The sequence below is a fragment of the Solanum verrucosum genome, unplaced genomic scaffold, assembly GCF_900185275.1.
Source record: "Solanum verrucosum unplaced genomic scaffold, falcon-dt-bn FXZP01000280.1, whole genome shotgun sequence".
Classification (NCBI taxonomy): Eukaryota; Viridiplantae; Streptophyta; class Magnoliopsida; order Solanales; family Solanaceae; genus Solanum; species Solanum verrucosum.
In genome coordinates this window covers 1,805,278-1,828,166 of record NW_026019982.1, presented here as the reverse complement: position 1 = coordinate 1,828,166, position 22,889 = coordinate 1,805,278, and the positions used below count along the sequence as shown (strand labels likewise).

The following is a 22,889-nucleotide window of genomic DNA, read 5'->3' as shown; positions in this document are numbered from 1 at the left end:
CTCGAAGTTGTAGTAGCTTCTGCATTTTCTTTTTCTCTTTCATGACTTTTTTTTTAAAAATAAATAAATAAATCATATTGTCAAAATATTTTGAAAAATATCTTGCCAAGGAAAACCAAGTTTACATGAAGACTGAATATGTGCTAGAAGAGTATACTCCCTCGTTTCTATTTAGTTGTCATAGTCTTAGGTTTTATGTTCTTTAAGAAATTAGGCAAGATTATAATCGTAGTTTTATTTAGTGTTCTCTTGAAATCAAATTTTTTGATAAATAAATATGAATTAATTTATTTTGATTAATTAATTTGACCAATGAACATGAATTAATTATTTTGTTTTCCTATATATATTGGTTAAATGCATAATTTCAAGGCTAATAACTCTCAAAGGTAAAAATAAATAGTGTCATTTATGCATTAATTTTGAGAAATGACAAGTATTAAGAAACATCTATTTTTAGTAAGGACGACACATAAATAGGAACGGAGGAACTACTTCTTTAGAAGTTCTCAATTACTCTCTCTTTCACTTTTAGTCGTGTAATATTTCAAATGCAGATTTTTATATTTACTCTTCACTTTTTAACATATAAATAAATATATTATTTTTTTCCGTATTTTATTTGTAGCACTATTTCTTATTTCTCAAATCATTGGTACTGTAGTAAAATAGTTATGTTAATTATGAGCGAGTGCATTAATTTTGGGCCCTCAAAGTCTTTGGTAGTACACATAATCAAGATGTTAATGCAACTTTAATTTCTTGAAGAAATAAATGAATATGGCCTTCCTGTTATTTTTTATTTTTTTTTATTCACTGTTGGGTATTATGTTGGAGCCTTATTAAGTTCAAATTCGCACTAGGAAGTTTCATATTAGGATTAAAGCACTCCCTAATAAAGAGGACTCCATATTCAAAAAGACTCAAACCAGAAATCTCTTATTAAAAATGAATGAATATTTACCCGTCACTCCTCCACAACCCTTATTGATGATGGTTAAAAGCTAGGTAGGACCAACCTGGTAAATGAATTTCAATATTTGTCCATCACTACTTTGAAAAATATCCATTTTACTTATTAGGAGTAAAATAATAAATAATAATTGGTCCCCTCTATGGACAACCACGTTTTAGTCTTTACCTTAAACGTTATCGACTATGCTAAATCACGAGCCTACTCATACAAAGATAATATGCATGTGTACCAGGTTCATTTGATTTTTTTTTTACGAGGAAAATAAATTTATGTATAAAAATCTATTTATTTAAAAAAATACAACAGACAGGTTGAATACTAAAAATTTGTCCAATTGTTAAGGTGTCGTTTACTCTGGAACTAGACCTACAGGAAGATTTTACTCTTGGATTTTTCCCATTTCAATATGAGATTTTGCCTAAGGTGTAATGTGTATCTCTTCTTCAAAAGCTTGTCCTCCTGTCAATTACATGGGTGTCACAAATTCGTAAAATATTGAGCTTATAAAATTTAAATCATGAATTCGCCTCCACGGACCGATGGTATGGGCTTATCCCCTACAATCTTGTAAATTTGATACCTACAAACATGGCACAGCTAATCCTAGCTCTCATACAAGGGGAGGTTTTGGCCACTTCTTTAATTTTCTTTAAGTTCACCATTTTACGATTATTGGTAGACAAAAATAGGAAGTTTTCAATTATACCAAAGATTGGAAGACTTGCTAAATAAGGGTTACCCATATATATATATATGTCCTATTTTGACTTGCATTGATACGAAGTATAAGAAATAAAGAAGATTTTTGAATCTTGTAATCTTAATCAAACATGTCATCATGTGTAAAGTTAGAATGAAAGAGTTCCTAAAAAGGGAAAGAGGCATTTTTTTTAAAAAATAGATTAAAAGAAAAAGTAGGATGAACAAATTGAAACGAGAAAAATAACATATACAACTGTCAAATTTATGGTTCTTGGTCCATATCTATACTATAGATACTCTTATCTCCATCCAATTCCTAAAAGAAATCTGATGAAAGAAAAATTCTACGTTCATAAAGAATTCGTACACATTTCTTTTTTAAGAGATTTGGGGGGTTGCTCTATTTTTGGAGACAGTGATATTTCATAATGCATGTGGCTGCATAATCTAGAAACTTGATACCCTATTACACTTTTCCTCCATTTCGTCAAGTACACTTCTAGATGAGACTTGAAAGACATGTGTTTGATTTAATTTTTAAAGTTTAAGATTATAGTATATTAATAAGTATCATAAACATTGTTAAGTCAACAATTCTTTTGGAAAATTATTCTCCAAATTTGATAAAAAAAAATATTCCCCGCAAATTTAATATTTATTAATATCATTAATTTCATCTTATATTTTTATATTCAAAAATTAAAAAGTAGAACATGAATCTAACAATATTTTTATTTAGCGTGATAAATAACAATATTCAAAAATATTTTGGCTTTAAATATGTTTTCAAAATTCCCAAAAAATAACGAAGAAGATAAAAGAATATTTTTTAAAAACATATATATTTCTTTTTTTTTCTTCTTCAAACACAGCAGCAACACTTTCTCCTAAACTTTAGAATTTTGATATTTCACATTTATAATCTTGATACATCTCAACTTTTTTATTATTATTTTTATTTCCCGTTCTTTTATTTTATAATTTTTGTCAACATTGATAATTTTTCACCTTCTTTTTTGTTTCTCAACATAATATTTCAAAAATAAATTTTATTGGCACAAATTTTTTTTTGGTCGATTCTCATCTTAAATATCGCATAGTTTAATATTTAAATAAAAAAGATATAAGATGAAAATAATGATATTAATGGATATAAAAATTTATGTGGAATATTTTGTTCTTACCAAATTTGGAGAATAGTTTACCAAAATTTGTTAACTTAACTATGGTTATAATGCTAATTAATATACTATAATCTTGACCTTTAAAAATTGAATAGGACACATGTCTCTCATCTAAAAGTGTACTTGACGAAATGGAGAGAAAGTGTAATGGAGGGGAGCTAAATCTATATGTTTGTATTCTATTTTTTTTAATGTGTATAAATAATTGAGAGTTCATTAACTCAAAATATTGACTCGATTTGCTCTACTTATTGATTGACGACTAACTATGAGTAATTTTGAATTTTAGAAAAGGTAGATTATTGGAGTTTGAATTAATTATTTATTAATACATACATAAATAAGATTAGAATCAAAGTTATTGGGTGCTGACTGACAAACTTGTAGGCATATGTCAGAAGCAGAATCAAGATTTTCAACTAAGATGATTTAGAATAAAAAAGTAAACATAAGTTATAGTCAAGAAAATTCAATATCAACTATATATACTTTGAAATACTTTTCATAATGAGGAGCTCTGTCATGCCCTAATCTCGTTAGAAAGAAACATCCTTCCTCCCTCCCCCCATTTTGTTATTAGTTCATTTAGAAAGGAATAACATATTCTTATGATATATTTCATTACTATAAAACAAATCTTCAACTTTTTTTGAATTTAGTGTCCAATCAAAACTATAACTTAAAAAAAGTGAAACCTAAGGAATATCATTTTTATAGATGAAGTAATTAATTCCAATATAAGTGAGACTTTAATTTTTTTGTGTTGACAGCTAGCTAGCTAGCTTCTAAATAATTCCAATATAAACAGTTGTCTAGTCATGTGTAGTCAATTTTTTTTTAAAAGCAAACAAATAATGCAAATCCTTTCCCAACAACAACATTATATTATACTATATAGTTTTATTATTTTTTCAACAACATTACATATTATTCCTTCCTGCTGGCTGCATGCCCCCTTGGCCTAACAAAATATGATGAATATTAATTGTAAGAATAAAATAGAAACAGACATCATAGGATGGTTCGATGAAGTCGCTGAGGATTCCGCCGCTGTACAACGGCGGACGCTTCGGCGAATTCTCGAACTAAACCATGGGGTGGAGTATCTCAAGAAATGGATTGGAGATATTAAAATTGAAGAAATTGATGAAAATGTATTGGAGTCAATTTATGCTTCTTTAGTCCCTCTTGCTTCCCATGCAGATATTGAGCCTTTTACAAAGAGAATTGCTGATGGAGATACAACTCCTCTACTCACTCAACAACCCATTACTAATCTATCCTTAAGGTGAGGTTTTTTTTAATTTGTCCACCTTTCCTTTGAAATCACGCTTTCTATAGTGGGGCGTGTAGCTCAGTTGGAGAGTTATCCACACCTTCTTTCTATAATGGAGCGTTTACGTAGCTCAGTTGAAGAGTTGTCCACACCTTCACCTTATTGGTGGAGCTTCCAATAACACCAAATCCCCCTCTACCCCTCAAAAGAAAAAAGAAGTAACATGAATTAGCGACGGAAATCTTTGTAGCTAAACAACAAAAATCGTCACTAATCTTATTCAACGACGGATTATCATGACAAAACTGTTAGGCAAAGAGCAATGTAGCTAATAAATTTATTTATTTTATAGTATTTTTGTTCTCCTTAGTTTATACATGTTTACTTTAATTGTGGAGCATACTTTTGGGCCTTAATTTGGCAATCAAATTACTTTGTTTCTTTCACTAATAATTAAGTAATAGGGACTAAGTAATAATGCAATAAAATGAGAGACCCCAGCAATTATTATTTTTTCTAAATAAAAGTTGAAGTTTGTTTTAACCTATATGCCTTTAATGATATTTTATTGGTTGTGGAAACTATGTTTAGTTCTGGAACCACAGAGGGAAGACAAAAATTTGTGCCCTTTACACAACATAGCTCTCAAACTACTCTTCAGATTTTCAAGTTGGCTGCAGCATATAGATCAAGGTATGATGAATATACAAGTTTTGGAGATTTTTAAGTGTTTGATCAATTAGTTTTTAGTGAAATTAAAAATAAGTGTTTTTGGAAGCTGAAAAAGAAATATTTTTGGAACTTTGGTTAAGCATAAATTGTTGTTCTAATATTGGTATAAGTGTTTGTTTTAGAGAATTAAGTTGTTTGGTCAAGCTTTTAGGAAAAACATAAGTATTTTGAGTAATAGCAGAAACTATTTTTCAAAGCATGAAAAGAATAACTTTTCTCGGAAAACACTTATGATATCTTGGTCAGACATAAATGGTTGTTGAATTATTTGATTAAGCTTTTAGGCAAAACATAAGTTTTTTGAGTAATAGCATAAACTATTTTTCAGAGCGTGAAAAGAATAACTTTTCTCCGAAAACACTTTTGATATCTTGATCAAGACATAAATTGTTGTTGAATTATTTGATCAACCTTTAAAGTAAAAACATAAGTATTTTGAGTAATAGCAGACGCTATTTTTTAGATCGTGAAAATAATAGCTTATCTCCATTACACTTTTGATATCATGGTCAGACATAAATGGTTGTTGAATTATTTGATTAAGCTTTTAGGCAAAACATAAGTTTTTTGAGTAATAGCATAAACTATTTTTCAGAGCGTGAAAAGAATAACTTTTCTCCGAAAACACTTTTGATATCTTGATCAAGACATAAATTGTTGTTGAATTATTTGATCAAGCTTTAAAGTAAAAACATAACTATTTTGAGTAATAGCAGACGCTATTTTTTAGATCGTGAAAATAATAGCTTATCTCCATTACACTTTTGATATCATGGTCAGACATAAATGGTTGTTGAATTATTTGATTAAGCTTTTAGGCAAAACATAAGTTTTTTGAGTAATAGCATAAACTATTTTTCAGAGCGTGAAAAGAATAACTTTTCTCCGAAAACACTTTTGATATCTTGATCAAGACATAAATTGTTGTTGAATTATTTGATCAAGCTTTAAAGTAAAAACATAACTATTTTGAGTAATAGCAGACGCTATTTTTTAGATCGTGAAAATAATAGCTTATCTCCATTACACTTTTGATATCATGGTCAGACATAAATTGTTGTTGAATTATTTGAGCAAGCTTTTACGTAAAAACATAAAAAATTTGAGTAATAGCGATACTGTTTTTCATAGCGTGAAAATAATAGCTTATCTCCATAAACACTTTTGATATCTTGGATTATTGTTGAATTATTTGATCAAGCTTTTAGTTTAAAACATAATTTTTTTAAGTAATAGCAGACACTGCTTTTCGGAGCGCAAAAATAATAGCTTATTTCCATAACACTTTTGATATCTTGGTCAGACATAAATTGTTATTAATCATATCGCAGATGTGTTTTTCAAAATAATTGCTATATTTAAAATATTATTCCCTAATATAGTATTATTTTTTTTCTGCAAAGCAGATTTTGAAATTTTGACCAAACAAAATCTTTTCGATCATGAGTTAATTATTCTTAAATTTTACTGATTTTTGTCTTATTTTTGCATGGTGGGGTGTCACAGGATATATCCAATAAGAAGAGGAGGAAGAATTCTTGAATTTATATACAGTAGCAAACAATGTAAAACAAAAGGAGGAATAACAGCAGGAACAGCCACAACACACTATTATGCTAGTGATGAATTCAAGATTAAACAACAACAAACAAAGTCATTTACTTGTAGCCCTGAAGAAGTTATTTCATGTGGAGATTATAAACAATCAACATATTGTCACCTCCTTCTTGGCTTATATTTTTCACATGAAGTTGAATTTGTTACATCAACTTTTGCTTATAGCATAGTTGAAGCATTTAGATCATTTGAAGAAATGTGGAAGGAATTGTGCCATGACATAAGGGAAGGTAGTCTTAGCTCAAGAATCAACATAGATAAAGTCCGAAAATCCGTGTCAGGTATCGTTATTATCTCATCTAAAAGTTTAAACAGTTAAAGAGGGTGCATTTTTAATTACTTTGTTATGTGTTGTACATGTACACCCCCGACCCTCACATGCCCCACTCTTTCTTCTTTGGCCTAACACATAAAAATTCTTTTTAAAATATAATGAGTGACATTGAGAGTTGAACATAAGATCATTAATTAGTTTGCAATGTTATAGTATGTTTGACATCTTATCTAAAAGCTTGAACTTGTTGAAGAAAGTACATTTTTAATTACTTCATTATATATGTCTTCAACACACCTCTTCACGTGCCGCACTCTTTCTTCTTTGGCTTAGTACGTAAACATTCTTTTTAATAATGAGTGGCAGTGAGACTTGAACAGAAAACTATTAGTCTACTCTGATATCAACGTTGAAGTATACATGTTACTAAGCTTAAATTGTTATGAAAAAAAATACATTTTTAATTACTTCATTATGTCTTCAACTCGCCCCTTACGTGTCTCACTCTTTCTTCTTTGGTCTAGCAAGTGAATTATTTTTTTTTAATAATGAGCGACTTTGAAACTTAAACAGTTATGCTATATGAATACTGAAGTATGTTATTATCTCATTTTAAAAGTTTAAACTATTACAAAAATAATACATTTTTAATTATTTCATTATGTGTTCAACAGATATCACTCAGCCTAATCCAGAGTTGGCTTCAAGAATTGAATCAATTTGTGTGGAGCTAGAAAGGGCAGATTGGTTTAGCATAATCCCAAAATTATGGCCAAATGCTAAGTATGTTTACTCGATAATGACAGGATCAATGCTGCCATATTTAACAAAATTAAGACATTATGCAGGGGAATTACCTCTAGTGAGTGCTGATTATGGATCCACTGAAAGTTGGATTGGAGTTAATGTGGATCCATCTAATCCACCAGAAAAAGTTACTTTTGCAGTTGTACCAACTTTTTCTTACTTTGAGTTTATACCCCTTTTTAGGCACAAGTTAAATTATAATTACCAAAATGGAAATATTACTTCAACAAATGATGATTACATAGAAGGTAATCCTATGCCCTTGTGTCAAGTCAAGAGTGGACAGCAATATGAAATCGTCCTAACAACTTTTACAGGTACGTAAAATATACTCTATTTATTTTGTCAACTTTGTTACTACATGCATATAAATATCACATATCAGATTCATAATTAAAATTTATGAGTCCAACATTTAAGATTTTTGTGTACTTATGAAATTATAGTTCAAAATTAAATATTTATGAAATTTTAGTACTTAATTACATACAGAAGCGGACCTACCCTTAGGGTAAGGGGTCGCATGACTCACGTGCCCCGTCAAAAAAAACATAATAATAATATATATTAAATATGAGGTATATATTTTGACCAACACCCTCATTCACAAAGATTGAATAATTGGTTATGTTGGCATATGGTGCACAAATGGTCCTTTAGTGTGCACAAATATTAAACACGACTTTATTTTTAGCCATAGACCAGTACTGGTGCTTCAATTACTCTTTCAAATCATGAGTCCGCCTTCCACTTATGTCGTTGAACAACACAAAATTGAGACTAATTCTATTCAACGACATATTAACAACTAGTTTTATAAATAACTAATTCCTATTTTATATTATCATCATTTCTACTTTGTATACTTCATTGAATTCTCTTTTAACTATTTGAACCGCTACTTGCAGGTCTTTATAGATATAGATTAGGGGATGTGGTAGAAGTGGATGGTTTTTACAATAAAACCCCTAAACTCAACTTCATATGCAGGAGAAACCTGATATTAACAGTAAACATCGATAAGAACACTGAAAAAGACCTCCAGTTAGTAGTGGAGAGAGGCTCACAGATACTAAGCAAGGGCACAAGCCGAGCCGAGCTAGTAGATTTCACGAGCCATGCAAATGTGACAAAGCAACCCGGTCACTATGTGATTTATTGGGAAATCAAAGGGGAAATCGATGAAAAGGTACTCGATGAGTGTTGTAGAGATATGGATGCTTCGTTTGTAGATCATGGTTATGTTGTGTCAAGAAGAACAAAATCAATTGGTCCATTAGAGCTATGCATTGTAGAGAAAGGCACTTTCAAGAAAATATTGGAATATTACATAGGAAATGGGGCTGCATTGAGTCAGTTCAAAACTCCTAGATGCACTAGCAACAAAGCGTTACTAAAAATCCTTAATGTTTGTACCATTAAGAGGTTTTATAGCACAGCTTATGGGTGATAAATTAGAATAATGTGGTGATTATTCAGTTGATATGTATTCACGATTCGTGACATCTTAATTTATGTGATATATTTTTATTTTTAGTTCATTCAAAAATAACTTAAACTTTAAAATATTGAATAATTAACCTTATTAGTCGCCGTCAACATCTTGGTTTCAATTGACAACTAAACACTCTAACTTTTACTCATTTCTATTGTTTCAATTGAACACTCTAACAAACTTACAAAATGATCATTTAGACACTTTCAATATTTATGTATCACGTGATTCACATTAACGTTGGATATCCACGAGACATAGTAGAAACGAGTTAAATATAGTATTTCTTTTACTACATTGCTATATAAAATTGTACGTGATTAGATATAATTTTATAGATTAAGCATGTTAAAGCTTATAATGTTAACACAACTGTTACATCACTAGGAGCTAAATGTAGTATTTTTTTTATTCACTTTCCTTCTAAATTTAGGTGTCCAATTTGGTTTAAACAAAACAATTTTTCTAGCATATCCAAAGTAATTAAGTGGCTATAAAGTCATCCTACAGCACCTATGTATTGTTATATATATAACATATTAATTAGATTCAGGATAATATTTTAATTTTAATATGGTTCTTTCAAATAATGAATTTATGTATATAAAGACTTTAATATATCTCTTCATGTTTTTTCCTTTGTTTAATAACCCTAGTAAAATATTACACATTTATGATTAGAGCCCGTTTGGTTAACTTTAAAAAAATAGTTTTTTAAAAATAGTTTTTAAAAAGTCAAACTTTAGTAACTTTTAAGTTAAAAAATTAAAAATAGGAGAGTATACCTACTTTTAACTTTCAACTTTTTTAAAGTTACTTTTAACTTTGTCAAACACTGTCAAAAGTTAAAAATGACTAAAAAATATATTTGACTAACTTTTAAGTTGATCAGTCCAAACAAACTCTTAGTAATATTCATTCCTAAAGGATCCGATTTTATTGCTTTTTAGAGTATGTTTGGATTGGTGTAAAAGTTAATCAAACATACTTTGAAGTCATTTTTAGTTTTTTAAAGGGTTTTACAAGGTTAAAAATAACTTATTTTAAGTTTAAAATGACTTTAAAAAGTTAAAAATCAAAAGTATGTCTCCCCTTACTTTTTATTTTTTGACTTAAAAGTCATTTAAATTTGATTTTTTTTATTTTTTTTACTTAAAAGCTACTTTTTGTAAGTTAATCCAAACGAAGATTCTCAACCTATTGTATTAAGTGGCCTAGCTAGTTGGATGTTCAATACCCAAAAACAACAACATAACATATCATATATATCCATGGTAAAGTCTCAATTGATTTTGGGATTGAGAAATTGTTTTCGATAGACTCTCGGCTCAAAAAAATTGTTTTTTCCTGTATTTCTTTCTTTTTCAAAAAAGAAAAGAAAAAAATTTAGAGACTAATTGGCTTTCAATGCACATATAGTTTTCTAGCATTGATTTGATTATAATATGAGTAATCTATTTGCTTAAATTGATTATAGGCTTTAATCTTTACTTTACTACTCTTTAACGATTAAAAACTTCAACAGCATCTTGTCTTCTTTCAATTTGAATAAGAAATTGAAGATGCAAATGGTGGCCATTTCTTGGAGAGTACAACAAAATAGAATTTTGAGGAAATAACCCATTTACCAAGAAAGATTATCCCTTTTTATTAACGGAGAAGGGCCTAAAATGCCCCCTAACTATCTGAATTAGAATAAATTCATTCTTCATCCATCTTTCGGCGTCCAAATATTCATGGTGTCAACCTTTTGGCTCAAAAATACTTTTATTTCTAACGATCCACACTCATAAGATTGATGGCTGGTAAATATATACCACCTCCCATAGTTTAACGACACTTTAGGCCCCTTTCCATTAAAATTACTTAATACTCCCTCCGTCCACAATTATTTGACAGGTATACTAAAAATAGATGTCCAAGATTAATTGTCAATTTAAACAATCAAGAACAATTAATCACCTTTTTCCAATTCTGCCCTTAATGATAGTGTAGTTCAATTGAAAAGTTATGTAGACCTTTGGTATTCTTGGTATAGTAGGGTTATATTAGTCAAATTACATCTTCTATTAAATTTTCCTTGAGAGGTGTGCATGACCTTATCCTGACAAACAATTATGGACGGAGGGAGTATATGGCTCATATAATTGATTTGGGTTTCGTAATAAATTAAAAAATAAAAAAGATAAAATAAATTAATTACTTCCTTCATCCACTTTTATTTTTTTATTTTTAATTGTCATTTTTTTAGTATATCAAAGAGAAAAATTTATATTTTTCATGTTTTAGCCTTAACAATAGTTTACTAATTCCCCCAAATTATTTCTTAATACTTAAGATTACACTATACATCAATCATTACAACAAAAGGTCGATGTTGGACCCCATTATGAGTACACATTCATTTCTGAGAATTCCTTCTTTATTTCTGAGAATAATCATTACCTACCCAATATATTTTTTGTCCTAAAAACAGCAATAACTAACACGTTTCCAACCATCTAGACTCTGTGCCCAAAGGTCCAGGCATGAAACCTACCGTCAATCTACAAAAATATTATGAAATAGAAGAAAATTCTAACTACTCAGTTTAGCCTAGCTTACCTGGGCCCCAAGTCTGATCGCGAACTTCGCCTCCTATTGTGAAGTTTATCTTGTTCTCGATCTGAAATAATAACAAAATACAAAACAATATAATCACAAATGGCTTATATATTCCCAGATTATATCATAATACCAAAGCACATGTCAAAGTCGTGATTTTCTCACCTAATTAATCAAGGAATTTTCCACCTTTAATTCACTTAGAACTACCAATCTCATAGTTACCTAGTGAATTATGGTAAATAAATCAAAACTAATCATTCTGAAGAATAGCACAAGGTCTTACATCCAGAAATCCTTATTAACCCAGATTTTTCCCCCTAAGGCCTAAAAATCAAAATACCAAGTTAGGGAGTAATTTACTTATCTTTACTAAAGATTCTTGATTAATAAAGGCTGAAAATTGCCCTAAATCGCCATTTATGATACTTTAAAATTTTAAATTTGACTAATACTATTTAACATAGTTATTTAATACTACTAAGTAAAGGTTTCAAAGTTACCTCTTTTGGCTACTGAAGAAGAAAGGCTCGATGCATCGACAATCAGTTAGACTAACTGTACAGGAAGCTTACGTAATTCCTATTTTATGTAGAAACCGCAAAAAAATTAGTTAATCTTTTAAGGATTTAAAATTTGATGGTGATATCAATCTCAGTTGTAGGATCTAACCCATTGAATGATAGATCTAAGAAAAGAAAACTAATTTAAGATGTCAAAAGTCACCTAATAGAGCTTTTAGGATGAAAAGCTTTAAATCGATGGCGATGAGGTATTCAACTGTGGATTCATAGCTCTGAGTTCATCTGATATTGAATTTCACCATCATCGATGAAGAGGAACCTCTGTACATGAACTTCGACAGATGCTTCAGTTACCTCTTTGGTTTCCTCTCTCTAGGATTGTCCGTCATTTTCAACTTTTCTAATTTGATTTCTTGTGTTGTTTTGTTTTGTTTTGTTTAATTTGGGTCTTGATTGTATGCGCTGAACCTATTTGTGTACAGATTTTACTTTTTTGGAAATTTTGCATATAGTTATTCAAAAATAGCCTAATTATGCTCTATAGCTATAATTTGTTAATTATAATTCGTAGCTACATGTTATAGGGAGGAGAGTGGCGAGCGAGACTGGAGAGGGAGGAGAGAGACGAGCGAGAGAGGGCAAAGAGGGGAGAGAGGTGAATTGTATATGTATATCGGTTAGATAATTGTTTATTATACATCTGTATTTGTATATTCTGGCGAGAGAGATTCGGAGAAGGGAGGAGAGAAGCTAGCCAGATTGGGGGAGGGAGGAGAGAGGCGACCGAGAGAGGACAATAATTTGTATAATTCGCAGGTACATTTGTATAATTCGCATGTTTTTGTATAATTGAGTAATATAAAGTCTGAAATTATACAAATATAATAAAACTCGAAATAACGAATTGATACAAACACAAACATATGAACTTTAAATAATTATACAAAATATATTATACAAATTACATTATATAAATTATATTATACAAAATCCAAAAACTACACATTTATACAAACTTTAAAAAGTTATACACAAAAAGATTGAATGTATATGATGACAAAACTGAAAAAACCAAAGAAAATCATCGTTATATATAAATACAAACCATTGTATACAAATACAAATCAAACAAAGAATTGTTAATTGCGAATTATACAATGTGGTGAATTATACATATACAAACGTGCCTAATTATACAACCTCGAAGTCAGCCCACGTAATTAATGGTTAATGTTAATTGGGAGTGACAATTATAGCAAACTATAACTATGATAAGTAATTAAGTAGTATAAGTTTGCTTAACCGCGTAATATGTTTAATTAAATAATAATAACAATAATGATACTAAGGATAGAAAGGGGGGAATAATAATATAATGTTCATGCTTTCTAAATTGAACAAGTAAAATGTAGAGTCGTCAATAGGGATTAAGTTGTTGGGCCAGCCTGACCTAACCTGTGATTTGATAGAGTTGGTCTAAGATTTTTAAGGCCCATTTAAAAATAGAGATTGTTAGCCAAGCCCGGGAAAGCCCAGTAGCATGTAGGGCTTGAGCGATGTGAGTTGGGCCGGGCCACGGGCCAAATAAAAAAGAGGAAACTAAGCAAATACCCCATAAAAACAAAATAATTATAAACATATACATATTTACATTCATACTCCACTAACTAATTACATTATACCCCATGAAAAGGTCAGAAATTAATCTTGCAACTTCTTATTTCCAAAATGATTTAACTAATATACATATTTTTGGGTTTCGTATAAATTATCTTGCGGTAATGTTATTTCACAGAGAGAGACAAGCCGAGTGTAGTTTTGTAATTTTAATTTGTTTCTAGAGAGTAGTTTTGTGCCTTGCTAGTTCGTTCATTCTAATTTATGTAAAGATGTTTAAAATGAGAGCTTTTAAAATTTGTAAATAATAAGTTATAGATTTATTGTGTCACCATAAATCATATTCCTTGAGGTCTCACTTCATTTGTTTGAGCAAATGACAATTCCCTAAACCAAAGACTTAAAAAGTAAAGAAAACTAATGTATAATTAAATAAACAAGAAGATTTACCTAATCTATTAACTCATCGTTTGGTACAAATTACAATGATAGGTATTTTATTGGATTAGATATATATATCCCATTTTCTAAATGGAACATATAGCTAATTGCACCGTTTTAGTATAAAAGTTTATCCCAAAATTAACTAATATCCAAAGCAAACATGAAATAAAAGTTAATTCCAAAATGTATCCCTGAGATTATTATCCATATTTCATGTACCAACTCTCGAGGATATAAAAACATAAATAAAATTAGTATAAACGCTCCTTGTGCAAGTGAAAATATCAAGGTCTAGCACAAACTAAAAAACCTTGAACTAATCTAAGGCTTTTAACTTTCCAATGGAGATGAATTGCAATGCATATATATATATATATATATATATATATATATATATATATATATATATAATACGTTAATTACCATCCATAGCAACAAGAAGTCCATAGGAATAAACTCCAACAAGGCAATAATTTTTCTTATATATTTCACCCAATGTCACACTTAAAAAGGCTCCCTTTCTTCCAAGAAAAATAAGCAAATATACATTTATTATTAATTAACATGGGTTCGATTTCATCTCCTTCACGAAACCCTACTCGATTATCTCAAGAAAATAATGATCAATATTATCGAATTTACGCTTCTTTTTGTGGAAAAGACTATACACCTAACATAAACATGTCGAATTGGATATCATGTTACCGCCCTTCAACAAATTCCTGGCATCGACTCACTACAATTCCAGGCCTTCTAGAGAACCAAGTGATAAAAAGTTTCGCCATGGTTTCAATTGGCGAAACAATTTATGTAATAGGAGGACGACATTATTATAAAGCTTTTGGTGATGGACCTGACGATAATTATATTCAAGAAATGAGGCTAGGAGGTGTACGTTCTTCGGTGCTTAAATATGATACGCGTGTGGATACTTGGTCAACTTGTGCACGTTTAATTATGCCTAGGTATAATTTTGCGTGTACTTGTAAAGATGGTAAAATTTATGTTGCAGGTGGACAAACAACGTTGGATAGTGCTGAAGGTACCTCTTCTGCTGAGATTTATGATCCTGTAAAAGATGAATGGGAATCATTACCAAATATGAGTACTTTGAGGTACAAGTCTGTTGCTGTGGCATGGCAAGGTAATGTTGACTAGTTTTCTAACGCAAGTCTTTTTTTTATTATTTATCCAGTGTTCGAAACCCGCATTGGAGTCTAGACTATATCTAGATCGCGCACCGCAGAATTCTTCATACCCAGGACTTACTTATACAAACTTACGATATAAGAAATATGACATAATACATAAACGTATCATTTAACTTGGCCGTTATTGACATTTATGCATGCAAATAAATTTTTAAACTCGTATAAAATTGAATAAATAGACATATTCGTCCAACATGGCGTCCTATATGACAATTTTGTGTCCTATGTGTCATCTTACATGTATTATTCCACGTATGACGCATGTATTTACTTGTTCAATTTTATACAAGTTTAAGTGGCTACTTCCTAAAATTGGAGGGCGTAGGTGTTAGCTGAAACCAAGTTAAGGGGGCATATTTATGTATTATACCAAGAAATATTTACACAATCAAATATACTAGTGTGATCTCATAGATGGGGTTTGAAAAAATGGAGTATATATATACATATCTTAGTTATTCTTACTTTGTGTGAGATAGGAAGACAATTTCCGATAAACCACGACTCACTGTCTTTCTATTTTTCTTATTAGGTAAAATTTATGTGGTGGGAGGATTCGCTAAAAGAGGAAATAGTGACAGCCAAGGACCATATATCATGGAAAGAAGTTCTGCTGAGCTGTACGATCCACATCAGCAAAATTGGGAGTACGTGGCAAGAATGTGGGACCTAGATGTTCCACCTAATCAAATAGTAAATGTTGATGGAAAATTATTCAGTTCAGGTGATTGTTTAAAGGCATGGAAAGGACATATTGAAGCCTATGATGAAAATTTAAATATATGGAATGTAGTGGATGGTTCAAATTCACCAATATCCACGTCAGATGCCACGGTGGCAAAGCCGCCACCTATGCAAAGAATATTTTGTACAATGGCACCTATAGGGACTCAGCTATACTTCTTAGCTGGATACAGGATGCCAGCTGGCGAGATATCGATGACGAGGACTGAAGTCCACGTGTTCAACACATCAGCAATTGGTAATGGTTGGAGAGCTTTTGAACCAATAGAGGAAGAAGGAGAGAAGGAACTTTGTACTCATTGCTGTGTTCTTAGAATTGATTAATTCACTTTTTTTGGAGGAGAATTTGAAGAAAATATAGTTACATATAAATAGAATAAGAACTTATTCGAGTCAAATATAAAGAAATTAACGATTGGTATATATATATATTGTTTCGATAAATTTGATTGTAGATCTTGATATATATTGTTTATGTCTGTAAAATTAATGAATCGCAATACGTATAGTGGATCATCGATCGAATTTTGTTAGTGGACAAAATGTCAGGACTGTATGAATAAAATATAAGTATAAAACAAAAAACGAGTATACGTTTGAATAATCAATTTAATTTTTCCTAAAGTAATATTTGTATAAGTAGAAACGCTCAATTGTGGCACAATTATTTCAAAATCTTTCAGAAGCGAAAGTTGGGAATATTCTATTCTTTTAGCAATCACCGCTTCAAATCTTGCTCCTCCACAATTTTTGGCCCCATATTTTAGATGTGCCGTGGGGGAATATCTTCACAATAATAAAATGCACGCATTAATAATTTGTGATAATCTTAGTAAGCAGATGAAAGCATGTCGACATATGTCATTATTCCAAAATAAAGTATCACCTTAGGGGTAAAAATTAGTAGTATGTTTTTTCCAAGTATATACTTATACTTTATTTTCTTAAAAGTGTTCAATTTTTAAGAGAAATTTATTAAATATAGATACTTTAATAAACTAACCATTATATTTATTAATTTTTTTGTATACATGAATATGAATTTTATTCGAATGATACTTATTTTAAAACAATGAACAATAATAGCTTATCCCTTGTGAGTAGAAAGGTGAAGACATTTATTCATGTTGATGATATTAGTCTCTTTCATTTGATGTTCGTCAATGTATCTGTAAAAGGACCTTCGTGTTGAATTATAAATATCAGAGAATACCCTCTACCAACAATGCTTACATCATACACTCTTTATCGTTTATTTTTACTCGTCTATTATACTTGAAAAAATTGTTTCTACTTGTCTACTTTAGTGTATCAAGAGAATATAATTTATTTTTCATGTTTTATTCCTATTATTAAATATTACACATGAATTAATATGAATGTTATGATAAAATGTACATTTAATTTAGGTGTGTTGACAAGTAAAAGTAAACGGCGGAATTTATTTCTTTTTCTTCCCTCTTGTCCATTTCAAATTTCATGGAGGAGTACTATTTCATTGGGTTTTGTGAAGCGTGTGGATTTCTAGTAAGTGGAAGGAACTGTTCCCTTTAATTCTATCATTTTTTTATGAGTGTGGAGTACTATAGTATGTTTTTTTTTATTTCGATCTAGAGAAGTCTTTGATACTTTTCATATGACGAAATTTATTCATTTTTTTCCGTAGAATATGAGAGACGGAATTAAAATTTTAAATTTATAAATTTTATTTTCTAAAGCAAGAATCTAAGAGGACCCAATGGGAAGCCCCATTTATTGAAGTGGCCTACAACTTCATTCATGTGGACAAAGACAGTAAACAATAACTATGTCCTTTTTCCACTAAACAACAATTGGATCAAATGAGACCTAAAAAAATAAGGCATAATATATAAATTTATCTTTTAATTTGGCTTCAGCTTATATATATGTTCTCCAATTTTAGATATGCATAAATAGACAGCTAAATTTGTATAAAATTGAATAAATAGACAAACACATTATATGTGGCATTTTAGATGGAATTTTTTGACTTGCATGGTGTCCTACATGTATAATGTCACATAGATTCTATGTGTCTATTTGTTCAACTTTTTACAAATTTAAGTATCTACTTGTTTACACTTTTAAAGTTAAAGGTATAAATATAAAATGACGTCAAGTTAAATGACATATTTGTGTATTATGTCTAAAAACTATGATGAAATGAATAGGGTTCATTAGGTTTAAATCAAAAATTTCGAGTTTGAACTTTTGAATATATAAAGAGTGTTTTCTTCTGTAATGGACTTGACACGATTTGAATTTGAATTAGTCGGACCCTATTACGATACCCTAGCCAGGATGACAAAACAAAATAATTGGATCAAATGAGGACAATCTAGTGTTGAGTGTTGACCTATCATTTTCTTGTCATTTTTGCAACACAAGTTAAAGTTATCTTCCCAATGACATATCTCACAAGATTTGTGCATGAGCATGCAAAATTGCAATCTTTAAAACATTTATATTAAAACCCTATAAATTAGAAATGCAATTTAATTAACAATATACAACAATAAAATACAACAGGCATGTTCATAGAAAAAAAGAAAAAAATTCATCCCAAGGAGGGAACAGAAGCTGCACATTCACAAATCTCCATTTGGATGACAATCTCAATAACCTTTCACTAACACCAAAAATCACTTTTTTTTGCTTTTTCACATCCACATGCCTTTAGCCTGGTAAGGGGCGGAGCTAAAATGTTAATTTTATAGATTTTAAATTTTAACATAGGCCATAGCTATATCATATTTCGTAATTGAATTTTAAATTTAATATTTATATATACATAGTAAATTTCTTAATACAAGCATAGTTTAAATTAAACTTGCTAGGTTTTGCTGAATCCATACTTATCCTTCTAACTTTGTTGCTATTTTAAGGATCGTTTGATATGTAGATTAAATTATTATGTGATCATAACTCTTCTTGGGTTATTTAACCCACCTAGAACTTGAAATAAAATATATAATTTCAAATTCAATGGAATTGGATGAGTTAGGATTAAATTTGTATTGACCGTCAACCAAATACAACATTAATCTCAAGTTTAATTCTTGAATATCCCATCTTAGCTCATGTACCAAACGACTATTTGGTAGTATTAGCGCATATACAAATTCCATCAAACTCAATATTTTCATAGATATATGATGAAAAAAATAAGTAAAAGTTTTATAAATATTTATTTTAAATAAGTTCAATTGAACAACATATTATAACATCCCAAATTAACATAAATTTTTTGTCCTTATTTTGTCTTCAAGTTATATCAATTATCATGACATGAAAGACTTATGAAACAAGTAAAAATCATGACAAATAATGATTTGAACAAAATTAAATATGTCACATTTGAGAGTAAAATCAAGTTAGTACTATTACATTATACTACCTTATATTTACAAAATGTGAATTTTTCACCCCATAGTTTACCAAAATAGTGACATACTCCTCCTTCAAGATTTAACAGCTTAAACGACGACGTTTTTGTTTTCTTCTTCCTTTCGCCTACAGAAAAATGAAGCATTCCATAGAAACCAGAGGATTTTCAAGTGACTCGCCGGTTTCCGGCGGAACTTCTTCTTTGGATTTTTCAGTTTTACTACTACTTACCTCGTTCTCGGCGTTTCTCGCCGGCGATAGATTACCAGGTTTTTCTGTTTCACGCGCCGCCGGACTTCTGTTTCTCACATTCCGACGTGCATCCACCGTTCCACGTGTCGCCGGAGAATTCGACCGTCGAACCCCATTGTCGGTGGGAGCTCGTCGGGTCCCATTTGGGGGTCCCACATTTCGCCTCTGTTGCGGCATTCCCCTCCCCTGTACTCCCCTTGACGTAGCCGGCGACCTTCTTTTCTCCGGAGATGGCGCCGATCTTCCCGTCTGAGACCGAAAGCTTCTCTCTCTAACTCCGTTGAGATCTCCAGTGTTTTGCCTCTTCCTATGTACTCTAATCGGTGACCTCTGAGTTACTTCCCCATCTTCCTCTCTCTTCTCCGTCACCGTCGCCGTCGTGGAATAGCTTTCAGTAAAGCTACACATCTCCGAAGGCTCTTCAGACACTTCAGGTTTCATCACAGCCGTCGATTCAAACTTCATTTCATCTCTGGGTTTAACAACAACCGCTGATTCAAACTTGATTTCTTCTCTGGGTTTAACGACAGCCGTTGATTCAATTTTGACTGGAGGAAAGTCAGCTACTTTGTCGTCGATTAGGACTTTTGGTGGTGAGGGGTGGGGGGGTTTGGGAATGGGTGTTTCAGAAAGAACTTCTTTGACAGTTTCTTCCTCCAATGGCGGTGGATCTCGGCCTTTCACGGCGGAACACGGCGGCGACAAGCGGTGGCGTTTTCTGGTGGAGCTGAAACAGCAGCCCATTTTGGAAAAATGGAAACTTTTGCGAAAGAAATTGAATGAAGGTATAGTCGACAGTAGACAAGAAAGGCCAAATATAGAGGCAAAAAAAAAATGGTCCTATTACTTTACTTTTTTCAGTTTTTAACTTTTTTATTTTTTTTAATAAATTGTTGAAATTAGCAAAAGTTGTGTAGCAGTATATTATTATTATTATTATTATTATTATTAAATTAAATGAAAATAGTTTAGGACAAAAAGAAGTTGACTAAGAACCGGTTTAGATTAGTTGATTGTAAATAGCTATAAGTTATAAGTTTCAAGTGTGGAAATAGATTTTTTAATAAATAAACAGTTAATAGTTTGAATAGAATGTTGAAATTGATAATAAGTAATAAAATTGTTTGGTAAAAAGTTATGATAAGGTACTTCTTATTTAAAATATTCTTTAAAATTTTACCAAAAAAACAAACAAATTTAATGGAGTAGTATCTTTTGTAAAGAGAAGGAGAAACAACAGATATGGAATGAAAAAGATGTTTTATTTTGGGAAATATATTTTAAAAATATTAATGATAAAATAGTAAAAACTTTTGTTAAACTAAAAATGTTTATAAACTTAAAAATTATATATTAGAGGTGACCAATTTATAATTTTTGACTGATTTAATTTATAAGCACGTTGAATATTTATTAAACAAATAAAAAGATAATGTAAAAAATGCTTTTAAATCCTTTTTTAATGAAGTGACATTTTTTTAGAGGGACTTCATTCATATTAGAAGGTTGATTAATGATCCCTATGTCCTGATTTAAGTGTCTTAATATTGCTAAATGAAATAACACTTCACTTTTATCTTATGATTAAAAATTAAAAATTAAAAATAATTGAATTATAAAGAAAAATATTATACTTTTGACCCCTTCAATTTTGTGGAGGCAGGCAGGGGCCTGGTTATACTTTTGGCTCATGCTTTGTTCTTTATTTTGATGTTATGTATGTGGGGCTTGGTTTGAATGAAAGACTTTTTGAATGGGCAGGAGATGTTTGTTGTGTTCTAAATCAGATGGCGGATTCAGGTACGATCGAGGTGTTCATTGAATCCCTTCGATAGAAAATTATTTTGTTCTTACATGATTTAAATGATATTTTATGTATTCAATTTTTTTCTGTTTTTACTTCTTCATATTTTGAATCTCTTTAATAAAAATGTTGGCTCTGACATTGTTCTAAATGGGGACAAAAGATTTTGTTGCATAATAGTCTATATGTTTTAGTAAATTTAGCCTCAAAAAGTGTTTGAACACACTAAATTATATTTAGTAAGGATTATCTTTTAGTGATTGCTACGATAAAAGTCTACAACACAAAAAGTATATAAGAAGTTCGATTTTAATCAAACGATACAAATCAGTTTGACAGCGTCTAAACTTAAAATTAAAAAGTTATCACCATTGGATTCTTGTCTAGTAAAAGATCTCTTGTGATATTCGTGAAGCTATTTACCTACTACCTACCCTATGTTTTCCAGCTTTCATTCATTAAATGCTAGATAAAGCAACAAAGGTTAAAAAGTCTATTAAGGCTTAATTAAAAAGGTGGTTTAATTAAAAAGATGGAAAAGTAGGTAATCATTGTAGGGAAATATGAGAAACAAAGTTCCATTAAGGCGTATTAAGAGAAACATTGTTTTTTAAGACAATTAAATAATTAAACTTTTGGACTGATTTGAATTGATTGCTAGATTTTGAGGGGTCCCCTAATTGTATATAGTATAACTTTTTTTTAATGATGCTAATTTAGAGCCAAATATAGCGGTGGTTCACAGATACTGTAAACATACAATTTCATGACTTCAAAACCATTACTCCCGAGTCCCGACGTAGTTTGACTTAATACAAAAAAATTTCTAATTTAAAATGAATGGTAGATATTTCTATGACTATAAATTATTTCATTGATAAAATGAGAATTTCAAAACTAAATTATATATGTTATTATTTTTTGAAATTGACTACATGAAAAAATGAATCGCATAAATTGAAACAATTAAACTAAAAAGTTATTTTCCAAGCATTATTTCAGGAGGATTTTTTGTTCCTCTTTTGGGATGTATTTACTACTATTACAAGGGTCCACAATCCTCCACTAGTTTACCCCCAAAAGCAACTTTACTTTTTTAAATGACAATTCCAACATTCCATTTGACAACTACTACTCAATTCAAATGGATTTCCATTGACAAATTGACAACCACAAAAATGATATTGTAAAACCGTTTCATAGAAGCGCCAAGAGATT

General features: G+C 30.3%; 3 protein-coding genes across 3 annotated transcripts; 2 read left to right on the top strand and 1 right to left on the bottom strand.

Moving 5' to 3' along the window:
• Positions 1-3,731: 3,731 nt before the first annotated feature.
• On the top strand, positions 3,732-9,043 carry LOC125817568 (indole-3-acetic acid-amido synthetase GH3.10-like). The gene is made up of 5 exons (XM_049497113.1): positions 3,732-4,150; positions 4,730-4,831; positions 6,377-6,768; positions 7,436-7,885; positions 8,477-9,043. The coding sequence occupies exons 1-5, from the start codon at positions 3,834-3,836 to the stop codon at positions 9,016-9,018; spliced, it is 1,803 nt and encodes a 600-aa protein (XP_049353070.1). The 5' UTR covers positions 3,732-3,833; the 3' UTR covers positions 9,019-9,043.
• Positions 9,044-14,933: 5,890 nt separating this feature from the next.
• Positions 14,934-16,531, top strand: LOC125817688 (F-box/kelch-repeat protein At1g16250-like). Its single transcript, XM_049497241.1, has 2 exons — positions 14,934-15,396; positions 15,996-16,531. Exons 1-2 carry the CDS (start codon positions 14,934-14,936, stop codon positions 16,529-16,531), a joined length of 999 nt encoding a protein of 332 aa, XP_049353198.1.
• Positions 16,532-19,709: 3,178 nt separating this feature from the next.
• LOC125817432 (uncharacterized) lies at positions 19,710-20,636 on the bottom strand. The gene has a single exon (XM_049496968.1). It carries the CDS (start codon positions 20,609-20,611, stop codon positions 19,742-19,744), a length of 870 nt encoding a protein of 289 aa, XP_049352925.1. The 5' UTR covers positions 20,612-20,636; the 3' UTR covers positions 19,710-19,741.
• Between the last annotated feature and the right edge of the window lie 2,253 nt (positions 20,637-22,889).

Bases quoted from the DNA above. Each gene is read 5' to 3' on its own strand.
- LOC125817568 (XM_049497113.1), top strand. From the start codon at position 3,834: ATGATGAATATTAATTGTAAGAATAAAATAGAAACAGACATCATAGGA. The intron at 4,151-4,729 runs GTGAGGTTTTTT...AACTATGTTTAG, and splicing joins ATTACTAATCTATCCTTAAG to TTCTGGAACCACAGAGGGAA. The intron at 6,769-7,435 runs GTATCGTTATTA...TGTGTTCAACAG, and splicing joins AGTCCGAAAATCCGTGTCAG to ATATCACTCAGCCTAATCCA.
- LOC125817432 (XM_049496968.1), bottom strand. From the start codon at position 20,611: ATGGGCTGCTGTTTCAGCTCCACCAGAAAACGCCACCGCTTGTCGCCG.
- LOC125817688 (XM_049497241.1), top strand. From the start codon at position 14,934: ATGTCGAATTGGATATCATGTTACCGCCCTTCAACAAATTCCTGGCAT. The intron at 15,397-15,995 runs GTAATGTTGACT...TTTTCTTATTAG, and splicing joins TGTTGCTGTGGCATGGCAAG to GTAAAATTTATGTGGTGGGA.